This window comes from Ornithorhynchus anatinus, chromosome 11 (genome assembly GCF_004115215.2).
Source record: "Ornithorhynchus anatinus isolate Pmale09 chromosome 11, mOrnAna1.pri.v4, whole genome shotgun sequence".
Classification (NCBI taxonomy): domain Eukaryota; kingdom Metazoa; phylum Chordata; class Mammalia; order Monotremata; family Ornithorhynchidae; genus Ornithorhynchus; species Ornithorhynchus anatinus.
Window position 1 is genome coordinate 31,459,233 of NC_041738.1, and position 15,298 is coordinate 31,474,530.

The 15,298-nt window shown below is 40.5% G+C and overlaps 1 protein-coding gene across 1 annotated transcript in view; it reads right to left on the reverse strand.

Moving 5' to 3' along the window:
- Positions 1-15,298, reverse strand: part of PEPD (peptidase D) — a 283,243-nt gene that overhangs the window by 189,833 nt on the left and 78,112 nt on the right. The window contains exons 8-9 of the mRNA XM_001509616.6: positions 3,679-3,754; positions 1,576-1,622 (exon numbers count right to left, since the gene is read on the reverse strand). Coding sequence (XP_001509666.2) covers positions 1,576-1,622; positions 3,679-3,754 — 123 coding nt within the window. The remainder of the gene's footprint in view (positions 1-1,575; positions 1,623-3,678; positions 3,755-15,298) is intronic.

Genomic DNA, 15,298 nt, shown 5'->3' on the forward strand with positions numbered 1-15,298 from the left:
CACTCTCCCTTCCGCATCGTCTATGCACTCTAATCTGTGACCTCTGGACATTTGATAGTACCCTCCTAACCCGACAGCACTTATGTACCTATCTCTAAATTATATATTATTAATTACTTATTTATTCATAATAATGTCTGTCTCCACCACTAGGCTGTAAACTCGTTTTCGGCAGCAAAAATGTCTGCTAATCCTGTTGTACTGTACTCTCCCACGTGCTTACTCACAGTGCTATCCACATCATAAGCGCTCAGATACCATTGATTGACTGACTCTTTCCCAATCCCGGCCTTCAATCACCAGGCTCAATTCCTCTCTTCCCTGGACTGTCACTACCATTTTTCATCAAAGTGTAATATTCAGAGCATTCTAGGCTCGCCAATCCTGGCATTCCACCATCAGGTTTCTCAAGTCACAAGAAGAGAAGCAGCATGGCCTAGTGGATAGAGCATGGGCCTGGGAATCAGAAGGTCATGGGTTTCAAACCTGGCATCCCCACTTGCCTGTGTGACCTTGAACAAGTCACTTAACTTCTCTGAGCCTCAGTTCCTTCATTTGTAAAATGTAGATTAAGACTGTGAGCCCTATATGGGAGAGGGACTGCATCCAAACTGATTATCTTGTATGTACCCCAGAGCTTAGAAAAGTGGCCTGGCACATAATAAGTGCTTTACAAAAACCACAATTATTATTACTATTCCCTTCAGATATCCAATGCTCAAATCTTTGTTCAGGTTTATTAGAGATGGAATAGGTCCACCAGACGGAAGGGTCAAGCATGGGCCTTGTTTGATCAAGCTCTCATGCGGTGGCAAGAGAAAAAGTCCAAGTCAGTGGCTAGAAGGCAAAGAAGGGTTACAATTAGGCAGACCACCTACAGTGACCCTTGCTTCTCAGGGATCCTAGATTAAGACTGGTTCTGCAGGAATCCATTTTTGATGGCTACATTTTACATAAATTTTAGCACGAAGGCATTCTGTCCCACTGAACTTTGGTCTCCTGGTAGTGTCTCCTGGTAGTATCTAGTATCTCCAGTGTACTCTGGACACAAAAGCCAGGAGTGGATCATCCCCCAGAAGAACTACCTGATTTCCTGAGAGACCATAGGCTGGACCAAGACTCTTTTCCATCATAGTGAAGAAGGCCAATAAGTGAGGCTATCGTATTTGCAACTCCAATTGATTTGACAGCTAACTGAACCCCTCAGAATATTTTTGAACGACTTGAACACTCACAGTTTATAGATCAATAAGCATAGGCAACGCAATGCCCACACTGACACATAAGCGTGGCAAACTACTCTACAAAGGTGTTTCCAAGCCTCAAGAATGCCCGGTTTGTAAAGTTGCTTGTAAATTACAGAAATAAAGAAAAGAAGTCCCTCTACATACGGATGGTGCCCTGAAAAGGCATCAAATATTGTTACTAGTAAATAGCTACAGAAAATTGAGGAACTGCATGCAGTACAAAGAGTAATTTTTCCAAAACATCTAGAAATGGTATTCATATTTTTTTCTAGAAACACTATTCAGCTTTAAAATTTTTAATTGTGAATAGAGAAGTAATCAGACTTACCTTTCCATTTCATACTCTTTCATTCCCACTTTCACTGCCTTCATTACCTAGAAGATTGGCATGAACCAAGAACATTTGTATTAGGCATATAGGGACATTGTCTTAAAAATGATAGTGAAGTAGTAGGGTTTTTAAAACTTAAAAAATGATTGTGCAATGATCTAATTGTATATATATGCGATGGACAGGGGTTGTATTAAACTACAGATCAGAAAATGCATTACGTTTATTTAATTCTTTATGGAGGCAAGCTATTCCCTTAAAATAAGAGGGGAGACACTGCTACATTACAGTAGCTTTAGAATGAAGTCAATTTCCGACCTAAAAATTTAATCAAGATGATTAGTGAATATTTAATGCTAAGAAAGCCATGATGAATGCCATTAAATTCCCTTTGTTTAACTTTTGTAAGATATAAAGAAATTAATCAGTACAAGAGTGGATGCTGCATGTAAAAAGCCTCATTTATTTCCCCACACAAAGCTGTATCACAATCACTGCTCCTTAGACTAAAGGCAACATTCAGCTTCTGCCACTTCTCAGTTGTGGATTTCAACTGGAAAAATCTTTCCTGAAGTATAAAGACAAATTTCATTCTTCTAAGCTTTCCTTCATGAGCTACATTTTGTAGGAGGATTTGGAGCTTCTACTAAGAGGAAACATTGGGGAGAGATAACATTGAAGTGGGGAAAAACGGTGCTTAAAAATCTATGTTCTGCAATTATTCACTAAGACTGGAGGAAGTATGAACACGAGCTTTCCATCAACCACCAGAACAGAATCTTCTGGGGTCAAATGCAAAGATCCCGGGCCTGGGAGTCAAGGACACTGGGTTCTAGTCCAAGCTCTGCCACCTGCCTGCTCTATAATGTTGGGTAAGCCATTTAATTTCCCTGTACCTTAGTTTCCTCATCTGTAAAAATGGGGATGAAATACCCGTTGTCCCTCCTCAGCTGTGTGACCTTTGTGGGAGAGGGACTGTGTCCAACCTGATGACACTGTATCTACCATACCACTTGGTACAGTGCTTGATGCATAATAATACCACAATTATTATTATTTTTATTTTGCATTCTGTCTGCTTTTAAAACTTGTGAATGGAATATTTAAAGCCAACAAATAACCACAGCACTGGGAGAGACTTTTCTCATTTGTAGCTCGGGAAACCAAGGCATTTAAGGGAAAGGGCCTGAGCCCATTGTTGGGCAGGGACTGTATCTGTTGCCGAATTATACATTCCAAGTGCTTAGTTCAGTGCTTTGCACATAGTAAGTGCTCAATAAATACAATTGAATGAAAGAAAAAATGAAAGGGCCACAGTGCAATCTATCCATCCAGAAAAGCACCAAACTACCTGCTGCCAATCCTGGGCGACAGCACAAAAGACGGGGCCAGGGATGGAGGTGGGGCACACACACTACCCAGGGTGTCTATGTAAACTTAAAAGTGGCTGCTTGATGATTTTCCCTGAGAATTTTACCTGGAACAGCAATTCTGTGGGGGACCCTGTCTCCCCCTCCTCCACTCTTCCCCCTTCCCCCTCTCCCATTTGCAAAACATCACCCAGATCAAAGCACTTTTCATCTGCAAAAAAAATCGAGTCACCCCTAGGTGGGGCAGAATGCAGTCATCATTCGGGGGCTAGACAAGTGTGCTACCCTATCAAAGGGCAGAGCAGGGGTTTAAACACACCTTCTGAGTATGCAAACTTTTGATGGAATTTTAAATTTTGTCGCTCACTTGGTGACGAGTCAGAGAGGGCCTCAGTAGGCTGAATGTTGAACTGTTCTTCAATATTGAACCCGCTGTTTCTCTTCACTATTCCTCACCAAGTAAGCGGCAATATTTAAAGTGACATTTATGAAGTGAAAATGGCCTTTATGGTTCCTATATAAAATAGCTTACTGTATTTTCCCCAATATTCATCCAACACACAAAGCTGCACAATAGCCCATTTTTCCTTAATTTAAAGTTATGGCCTTTTTATTTATATCCACTCCCTCCATTACATTACCAAAATGCAATGTAGCCTGCTGGATTCATTCACTGAATCCAACTATTACACTAACATCTAAAATTATAAATGGCAAATGACTCTCTTACCTCCTTATGGGCTTCACTGGAGATTTTATTGGTGTAACGGAGAACTTCCAACTCCATATCTGTTTTAATCACCCGGCTTTAAAGAAAAGGGGGAGAAAAAATTGGATAAAATCAGTAACATCGTTATAGCCATCTAAAAGTCAATTAAAATACCATTTTACAGGTTACCAGGTAATTCTTCAAAAGTGGAAATTGATAAACCAGACACATACATTAGTACAGTGAAGCTGAAAGAAATACTAAGAAACTTCTGACATGAAGAATAATGAAAAGCCACAAGCTTGCAAATACTTTAGATACCAATTCTGAGCATTTGTATACCATCAAGGGTGATTTAGTCACACAAGAAGCAGGTCCTCTAATTTGCTTTGATATTTGATGTCAAAATTACATGACTCTGGATTATTACAAGTATGATTTACAGCTGTGATTTCTTAACTTAGCAAGTAGTAACATCCATGTGTGCAGAGCACTGTATTAAGTACTGGGGGGGAGAAGGGAGGATGTGCAGATGAGAATGAGACACAGTTCCCAACCCTCAAGGGGATAAAAAATCTAAAACCACAGGGGTTGGAGGGTGCTGGCATCAGACACACATGTAATAATGGACCTTAAAAATTCATACAGTCATAAAAATCAAGGAAAACACACAATAAGAGCAATACGGTGCTGTAACTAGAGAAGCAGAGTTCAGGCTAGCTGAGACTCAAAGTCCAAAAGAGGGTAAAAGGACCAGCCAGGAGGGGGCCCCTCAGTGCTGTCACCCAGCATATGTGCTATCACTCAGCATCCACCATCCAGTCAAGACCAAAGCCTTTCCAAGGACTAAAATTTGTGAAGGCGCAGCCACCATTCAATTTCCCTCACAATGTCCCTGGTGTGAGTTGGGCAGGAGCAAAGGCCCCGGATGGAACCGTGGGAAGGTGGCAGGGATTTCTAGCAGGATTTGCTCAACGGCACAGGTTGGGTGGGAAGGAGGAGACAGGGATCAGATCAGAGCCAGCTGTGGAGATCAGGCCAGAAGGACAATGAGGAACTGGGAAAAGGATGGCAAAGATGGGCACAATAGCCACCGGTCCTTACTAAACATGGTCTTGGCCTCAACTCCCCTTAATCAATTAATGGAATTCATTAGGTGCTTACTGTGTGCAGAGCCCTGAACTAAGCACTGAACTAAGCCCAATACAACAGAGTTGGTAGACATGATCTCAGCCCTCAGGGAACATATACAATCCAGTTGGGAAGACACTCACACTGGTTTAGGCACTTGAGTCCAGGTTTGACTACTGCAGCCGCCAACTCACTGGCCTCCCAGCATCAAGTCACTCCATGTTTTACTTTTCTGTCCAGATCATTTATCTAAAAAAGTATTTCCTCACACATCTCCCCATTCCTCAAAAACCTTCAATGGTCACCCATTCCTCTCTACTTTAAGTGGAAATCCCTGACGTTTGGCTTTAAAGCACTCCACAAAAACATCTACTTCTGAAGCCACACTGATAGAAGGAGGCCAGTTGGAAACCAGACTGTCCAGTAAAAAAAAAAATGGACAAATGGCCACCTTAGGACGGGGTGAAAGAACTGATTAATAATAATGTTGGTATTTGTTAAGCGCTTACTATGTGCCGAGCACTGTTCTAAGCGCTGGGGTAGACACAGGGGAATCAGGATGTCCCTCGTGGGGCTCACAGTCTTAATCCCCATTTTACAGATGAGGTAACTGAGGCACAGAGAAGTTAAGAGAGTGCTAGTTGATAAGGTAAGTCTTTATCTCTTTTCCAAAGAGCACCCCAGCCCTTCAGCCTTCCCTTGTCAAACACAATAGTCCTCTATTTTCAGCTAAACTTTCTTTGACAGTGGGGTGACAATATACAACTGTGGTCTGATCTTTACAGTTAGGTACCATCTCTCCTTTTCACCATGTCCCAAGATTCTCTATGAATACTGAGTTTGATCCCACCTGCCAGAGGCATAAGAAATTTGCCTAAATGCAAGGAGTGATAAAGGCCATCTCAGCCATCTCTGAACCCGATAAATCTGAATTTTCTGCTATTAACCTAAAATCTACAAAAAAACACCCATCAGATTCACACTCTATCTGGCACAACCTCTGCTTGGGCCAAACAATGTTAATTTTTTTCCCTTTTAAGAGCTCTCACATGCCTCTTAGTCACAGCATAAACTCTAAACTCTCTGTGGGCAGGGAATGTGTCTGCTAACAATGTACTCTCCCAAGTACTTAGTACAGTGCTCTGCACACTGTAAGCGCTCAATAAATACAACAAAATCATAATGAAATGCTTAAAGTTCAAGTTTCTGGCATAAAACAAACCTGTCACAAATACCACCTTTTCCCAAGAAGGTGAGAATGCCCAATAATAACTGTGGTATTCATTAAGCACTTACTATGTGCCAAGCATTGTAGTAAGCAATGGGATAGCTACAAGGTAATCAGGTCCCACATGGGACTTACAATCTAAGTAGGAGGGAGAACAGGTATTGAATCCCCATTCTGTAGATGAGGGAAACTAACTGAGGCACAGAGAAGTTAAGTGACTTGCCCGAGGTCACAGAGCAAATGAGTGGTAGAGCTAAGATTAGAACAAAGGTCCTCTGACTCTCAGACCCATGCTCATCCCACTACGGCACTCTGCTTCTCAGTACCAGTTCTCTTTGTTCAGAGTGGACACCTTCAAATATTATAGGCTGCCACCTCAGAAGCCTTGAAGTGCAAACAGCTGTTCTTTTTTCTCATGTTTTAGTTTGAGCAGTATGTTGAAACTGATTTAAGCACTTATTTGTTTTTTAAAATCTTGTCAGGTTGCCACTACTCAACAACAACAATGATAGAAATCCTTGTTTCCATAGCATTAGGTTTAAATCAGATTCAGAATGGAAGACTGAGCTTCACAGGATTTTGAATATTTCCAAGAGGAAGATTAAACATTTTCCTTCAGTTATTCCCTTCTCAAGCTGCAGGCTGGAGTCAATTCTGCCCTGGCAGGGCCCTCTAAACTGTAAGCTCTTTGTAAGCAGGGAATGTGTCTATGATATTACTCTCCCAAGCGTGTAGTACAGTGTTCTCCACACAATAAGAGAAGCACCGTGGCTCAGTGGAAAGAGCATGGGCTTTGGAGTCAGAGGTCATGAGTTCGAATCCCAGCTCTGCCACTTGTCAGCTGTGTGACTGTGGGCAAGTCACTTAACTTCTCTGGGCCTCAGTTACCCCATCTGTAAAATGGGGATTAAGACTGTGAGCCCCATGTGGGACAACCTGATTCCCCCGTGTCTCCCCCAGCGCTTAGAACAGTGCTCTGCACATAGTAAGCACTTAACAAATACCAACATTATTATTATTATTATTATTATTAATAAGGCCTTGATAAATATGACTGACTGACTGGGGAGGGAGAAATGGAGAAATACAGACCGGGCCACTTGATCTTCCACATCTCTCCCCTCTTCCCAAGACAATTCTAGAACCCACAGCCCTCTCTCCTGATGTTCCCTTTATAGTGCTCCCACATGCAAGAGGCTGGTGGGAATCCTGGATTTTTACACAGTGTAATCATAGTATTTATTGAGCACCCGTGTGCACAGCACTGTACTAAACATTTGGGGCAGCATGATACAGCACAATGGGTAGACAATCCCTCCCCACAAGGATGTTACAGAGTAGAGGGGTAGAGACAATAATTTACATGTATGTACATAAATGTTGTCAGGTAAATATTAAGTGCTTAAATAGTAGTGTGGTCTAGTCACACATTTCTTTGAAAGTGCTTAATGCAGTGTGTTGCACTTAGTAAATATCATTACTGTTCATTTTCTATTGTCATACTTCTCTGTCAGCATTGATTCCCACAGGTTTACCTAGGCAGGGCTCTTAGACCTGATCTATTTTTTTGTATTTTCCCTAGCGCTTAGTACCATGCTCTGTACACAGTAGGTGCTCAAACAATACCATTGGTTGACTGATTGAAAGACTGACATCTAGCATCTTTACTTGATGAATATAGGGAGAAGACATCATTAGGTTGGCCTGGGGACTGAGGGGACATAAATACTTTGTGCAAGGCACCCGGACAACAGGCACTCTAATGCACTAGCTTTTCCTCTTTCTCTTTAAAACCTTTGGCACTTCCATGGGGCAAACAGGAATCAAAATAGTCTCATCTCCAGTATGCCACAAGATTGTCAGCAACTCAAAAGTCAGATTGTGCTCAATCCTTCCTTTCTACCGTCGCCAGGATTTCCGCACACAGTGGACACAATCAACACTGCTAACAGTCAGAGCAGTATAGTTTTCTGATAGAGTAGAACTTTAAATCTTGTATTTTTGAACACATCTTTGGATTGTTCTTTCAAATTTTGATAATAGTATTCGATATACTGGGGCCAAGAAATCAACATAATGACTTTTTCCCATTTGAACACGTTTCAACTGATCAGATTCTACTGACAGGCAACAAACAGCAGCAATCAAATTTCACTCACGTTTACCACTTACACATAAAGGAAATGTAACAAGACTCTGCTTTGAACAATGCATCAGCTACTTTTCTCAAACAGTGAGAACAGATGACCCTTGAACGTACCACTTTGGCTGGAAAATGTAACCAGTTTCAATCAATGCTATTTATTTAGGGCTTACTATTTTCAGAGCACTGTACTAAGCACTTGGAGAGTACAACAGGGAGACATCTTCCCTGCCAGTAACCAGCTTACAGTTTAAGAGGGGAGACAGACAATAATGTGAATAATTTATTATGTACAATTTCAAGATATGTACAGATCAAACTCTCTCTAAACAGCAGACACCTAGAGAATTAGTTACTTGGGAAAATTCAGATTCCTATTTTCAGAATCAAAATCTCCAGTTACACACCATTAACAATTCAGGTTCTATCTAGTGCAAACAGAATCAAAGACAGGACTGGGATATATTTAGGACTGAGGTTTATGCAACCAAGAGAGTAGCAAATAAAATGGTTGGAATTTCAGTTTTTCCTGTTGTGATTCTGAAACACTCAAGAAAAAAAGACATCCAATGATGGGAATTTATTACTGTAAGATGCTTTTACCCAGGAGCCTCCCATCTCAAAATTACTGCATGCAAATTACTTAAATCTACCAACCCAGGCTAAGTACAAGGAGAAGGAAAACAACTTTGAAACTGAGAGTGTTTTATGCCATAGAAGATAGATTCAAGGCTTTAAAAATACTAATGTTATTGAAAAGACCATCAAAAGCAAGACACAAAGGGATTCGTGTCAATTACAATTAAGAAGTAATAGTAATGGAACAGAACCTGGCCGCAAAATGGCTATCTACAAGATAAATGCCAAGGCAAAGGGATGGTTTCTTTTCATGTTCAAGCAGGGACACATTTATCCAGTAACTACGTTCCACTGCAAATGACTTTTACTTCCATTATACTCAACGATTGATGTAGAGATGATCATTAAAGTGGACAGGCCCTGTTCCATTAGAGTGGCAGCAGTTTGTCTAACACTGGGAGAACTGCTTCTTTCTCACTGATGTAAGGAAACAGCTTATTTCCAGAAACAAACATACCATACTGCTTATTTATAATGTGTTATTTAGGAAAACATTTCCTGGGACCTCCAAAATAATTTGTTCATTTCCCAAGATTTGACACATCAGTTGCATCTCCGTCTTCCCCTCCCAGATGGCTCACAATATTCTCCTTTATTCTTCATAAATTTCCCTTAATGAGGATATCCCCATTTCACAATTAGGAAAAGAAAGGCACTGAGTGGTTAAATGACTTTCCAAAGGTCAACAGCAGTCAGGAAAAATCTATTTCAGATGCTATATTTCAGAAATCACACTACCTTACCTCGAGAAAAGCTCCCTAAAAACAGACTCTTTTATTTTTAACTTTACTGTAGATCTGTTTAGTTAATATGGGATTCATTTTGCTGGTCACATATTAAAAAAAGCATAAAGGACTGAATTAGAAAAATCCACTCATAAACGCAGCTTTTGGAGGAGATCTTTTTGGCTGGATTTCATCTTGATCCCATTTATTCCATGTTTGAAAACTCTGGAAATAGGAGTTTGTCGTGAAAAAGGCAAAAAGCACTTTCCCACCTTAACCAATCATTCATAATTTACCTTGAACATAAACATACCTTGAACATCTAGTTCAGGCACTAGACTAGTACAATACTTCCCCACTCAAATTCTATCTCCATGGACAGAAGGGCTAGAAACAATTTTAAATTTCTATAGAAAATAAAAAGTGTACAGGCATTCCATAAGGAAACTCCCAAAATTCAGAAAATGACTGCATATCTGCAATCTCCCAGAAGTCAAGTATTTAAGATAAAAACTCAATGGTATGAAACACTCTTGATAACATTGCTGGCCCTGACTGTCTAAGCACAAGCTGTCAATGGTACAGGACCAGAATATTGAAAATACATTTGTAATGACTCTGCTCCAATCAAGAATGAAGAGGGCCAAAAAGAACATGAAATACCTACTTAGAAAGTTTCAAAAAGGAACACTGAAACTGGAGGAAAAAAAAAGTCCTCCAAGTAATGTTGGATATTTCTTATGGCAGCATTATGCTGCATTACAGGAGATCAGTTTTCTAACAGATAAATCTTAAAGGAAGCACGAAGAGTGGTCCTGCAAACATCAGTAGTATTCACTGAGCGGTTTTTGTTTGCAAAGTACTAAGGGCTTGGCAGAGTACAATACAGAATCAGTAGACACGTTCCCTGCCCACAAGGAGCACCACACACACAAAAAAAATCCCCCAAATATGGGGGAAGGACACCAAGATTGTATTGCACTTGACTTTAGATGCTAGAAAACACCAACTATTATCAATTACTTTACTAAGCTAACAAGTCTCAGAAAGCAGGATATCTTGTTATAGTATTGGAAAATGCTCTGAAAATAAGTAATCTACAAGATACAATCTGGGTGGGGTGGACAGGAGGGGGAATGCCCTACTTTTCAGGACAACTCAACTTTTGGATACAATTGCTCGACTAATGCGCATTGTTGGCTCTCACATATGCCCTTGTATTTTTCAAAAAACACACAGAAAAGTTAAACAACACAATCCTATGAAATCAAACAAAACTGTCAGGAAGAATAGATTCCTGAATATAAGATTTGCCAATATCCATTTTTGAATCGTTCAGCCATCGGCTACCATTTTCAATAATCATTTCAACCCCTGCCTGCAAAATAAAATCCAATTGAACTTCAACAATTTATAAGATCGGTAACAATTTAAAACAATTTTCTACAACCATTTAAGAAAACTAAGTAATCTTCAGGACCGAAAAACAGAGCAAATCCTCTGAAAATTTTTTAAGAGGCACATCAATTCCAAGATTACTGACATTCAACGGCCCATTCAGTTCAGTGCAAGTCCTACATCTCAAGCTGTGTGATCTCAAACAAGGATATCTGATCTGCTTGATGAATTCTTCCCCATTACCTATCTTTGCGCCTCAGGACATGAGAGGGATGTGGACAAGAAAGAGGCAAGGGGAATGATACGATTATCCAACTGCCTAATTAAAATATCCAGAATAATTCCACTTGGTGTAATTAACAGCCCTAAAAATAGTTTATGACTCTCAAGCTCCTCTGACATCCAGGAATAAATGGAGCAATTTATTACCCAATTTTTATTCTATGAATTTTCCACAAAGGTCTGCCCTGAAAAACCAAAGCCCTGAGCCACTGCTCCATTTAAAGCTCTCCTCGCATTTCTTCCTCTTTCTTTGCAGATTGGTTTATTTCTTGAAAGCCCAGAAAAGTGAAGACACACATGCTCAAGATGATGGATGCAGAAGCCCTGTGTTTATGAGGTTCAACTTCTGACCTGCATATTGAAAGTTCAATATGCAACCTAAAGAGGAGGAATGATCAGTGATTTCATGTTTGTAAGGAAGAGTGTGATTATAGGGGAATTTACAGGAAATCAAAAGAGCATTTGCTCTAGATAGAGCCTAATAAAACAGTCAAAAAAGGAAATGGATAACCAACAAAGAATGAAGATGTAAAAATGAAGCTTTCATCACTCTAGAGAACAGATGCCTCAGGATCAGGCTGTACTAGGCAATTTTAAATTGACAACTAGAACAGTTCATCATACATAGAAGGGACACCTGAAATTCTTATGGAAGCCATACTGTGAAGCCCAGTGCATTAATGAGGAATTACAGCTCAGAAGTCTGACCTGTTACATGGCTACTTGCAACCTACATTTCCTCCTGCAAGGGTTGTTTAAAAAAAAATAAATAAAACAAAATAGTTCGGAGACTAAGCTTCATCCAACCCCTGTACCCGAAAATACTATCTCAGACTCTCTGGAAGATAGAATTAATAGAAGTGTGGCTCTTCATAAGGAATTGAGTGGGCCTAGCTGTACTGAATATCTGGCTGTAAAAAAGGGTATTGTCAAGGAGTCCTAAAAAATTAGTACATGAATATGTTGATGTGTGGTCAACGTGAGAACCAAAGGACACAAGAGATGTCCCATCTTGCCTGCAGAAATATATTCAGGCCTGGCATCTATGTTCTGAAAGGGTGACAGCATGATCTAGAGGTGTCTTTTAAAAGTCAACTAATCAATACCTGACTTTGTGGCCTTAAAAAGCAAACCAAAAAAACCCTGAATGAAGTAATTTATAAAAAGTAAGGAGAAGAATCTGTGTAGCTCACCACCTTGCCCCCCAATTTTTTTGATAATGAATGAGGCTCTGATATGATACTATTGCCTATCACCAATGATAATTAAAAAAAAAAATGAAGTCATACAATTGAAGGGACTTAACCCCTAACCGAGGCAGGGGTGCACACCATGAAGACCCTATCTCTTCCCCAGTTTTTGCTGGTTGAGCACCTTCTCATCTACCGAGAAAGAGAGCAGAAATTACCTTCACATTTGTAAAATATTCTTTCTTCCCCAGGCTGCTACTATGATGATCTAAACGCTTACCATGCATTAAATCATATTTACTGAGCGTTTACCGTGTGCAGAGCACCTTACTAAGCAGATGGAAAGTACAATGCAGCGACAAAGAGAGACAATTCCTGCCCACAATGGGCATAGTCCACCTTGACTACTGCACTAGCCTCATCGCTGACCTCCCTGCCTCCTATCTCTCCCTTCTCCTATCTATTCATCACTCTGCTGCCTGAATTATTCTCTGAAAAAACTGCCTATGCACTACTGACCTCACTCCAATCCCCACTGCACTTGCCTACATATGCTTACATTACTATTTCCCTCATCTGTAATTTATATTAACACCTCTCCCTTACTGAAGACTAAGTTTCTTGTTTGTTGTTTCTTTAAGTTCAGAGAAACAGCATGGCCTAGTGGACAGATCAAGGCCCTGGGAGTCAGATGTCGTGGTTCCTAATCCTGGCTCTGCCACGTGTCTGCTGTGTGACCAGGGGCAAGTCACTTAACTTCTCTGTGCCTGTTACCTCATTTGTAAAATGGGGATCAAGACTGTGAGCACCGACTGTCCAACCTGATTACCTTGAATCTTCCCCAGTACTCAGAAAAGTGCTTGGGCCTCAGTAAGAGCTTAACAAATACCACAGCTATTATTATTGTGGGAGGGATCATTTCTATGACTTCTAGTGAACTGAACTCAGAAATTCCAATTGGTTGCCCAACCACCTCTGCATCAAACCCCAATTCCTTACTGTCAGCTTTTCGGCACTTTATCAGCTATCTCAAGCCTACCATACCTCACAAATCTATTCCAATTCAGCCCCCATGCTTTGCTTCTCTAACGCCAAACTACTCACTGTACTTTGATCTCATCTATCCCGCTGCCAACCCCTTGCCTGAAACTCCCACCTAGTTCAATAAATCAATCTTATGTATTGAGTACTTACTGAGTGTGGAGAGAATGGTACAAAGTGCTTGGGAGAGTACAATTCAACATAGCTGATAGACATGTTCTTTACCCAAAAGGAACTTACTGTCCAGAGGGGGAGAGATATTAAAATAAAATTATGGAGATGTACATAAGTGCTGTGGGACTGAGGGTGGGACGAAAAGTGCTTAAAGAGAACAAATCCAAGTGTAAGGGAGACCCAAGGGAGAGGGAGTAAGGGAATATGAAGCTTAGTCAGGGAAGGCTTCTTAGAGGAGATGTGATTTTAATAAGGCTTTGATGTTGGAAAGACTGATCATCTGTTGGATATGAAGTGGGAGGGAGTGGTTCCTGCCTGGCCAAGGCAGGATCTGGGCAAGGGGTTGGTGGTGAGATAAGTGAGATCGAGGGACAGAGAATAAGTTGGCATTAGAAGAGTGAGTCCTGGGTTGTAGGAGGAAATCAGTGAGATAAGACAGGAAGGAATAAGGTGATTGAATGTTCCAAAGCCAATGGTAAGGTGTTTGTCTAATGTGGAGGTGGATGGACAATTACTGGAGGTTCTTGAGAAGTGGGGAAACAGAATGAATGATTTAAAAAAAAAATGATTGGGCAACACAATCCACCAGAACTCTCCCCACCAAAGACTTATTAAGATCATATCTCCTGCAAGAGGCCTTCCCTGACTAAGCCTTCACTTCCCCTATCCTTCCTCCCTTCTGAGCCATATACGCACTCATATCTGTACTTCCTAAGCATTTGCTATTCACCCCACCCCAAGCCCCACAGCACTTATGTACTTATTCTTATACTTGACTGTTTCTCTGATTTGTAATTTATTTTAATGTCCATCTCTCCCTGAAGACTGTAAGTTCCTCATAAACAGGGATCGTGTCTACCAACTCTATTGAATTCTACTTTCCCAAGCACTTAATACAGTTCTCTGCACAGAGGAAATGCTCAATTAATATCATCACCTGATAACTTCCAATGTAGCTCAGCTCCTGCACAAAACACCAACCTACCCCACTCATTCTGGCTTCCCCCAGAAATGAAGTACTCGCAGTTAGTACTCCTTTCATTCTAATAGTTTCTTTCTTCAGAGGAGAGCGAAACACTTTCTGGACTCTCCCTTGTAATCCTCCACCACCACCAAGGACACCTGGGAGAAAGGGTGGGGAAAAGGTAGCTTTGGATCCATAGAGAATAGATTGAAATAAATCAGTTTGGCACTCCTCACAAACTCCTGCCTCAATAAATACTCAGTAGAACTAGGACAGGGCTAATTATTTAGGCTTAAATGAAGATAAGTGCCTCTATATAGTTGGGCTACATTCAACTACAGGGTCTAAAATCCTGGCAGAAGAGAGGGATACTATACCATAATAACAATTTATAATTAACAACATGGGGAAAACACTTTTAGAATGAGCCACACCTCCTGCCAAAATTCTTTTTTAAAAAGAGCAACACAGTGCCATCCAGAACCATTTAAATGTTGGTTACACTGAGTAGGCAATTACAGTCGATTTCACTGAGAATTAGAACCATGAAAAGAGCCAAAGAGTCTATGCTATTAAAACATATCCCAAGGGAGGTAATAATGATTTGACACTTATAAAAATGCTCCTGCTTGCATCATGTCAAATCATTTCTTCATTTAATGTTCATTTTAATAATATTAAGTATTCTTATGAATGTAGACTATATTACATAGCCGTTGCAATATA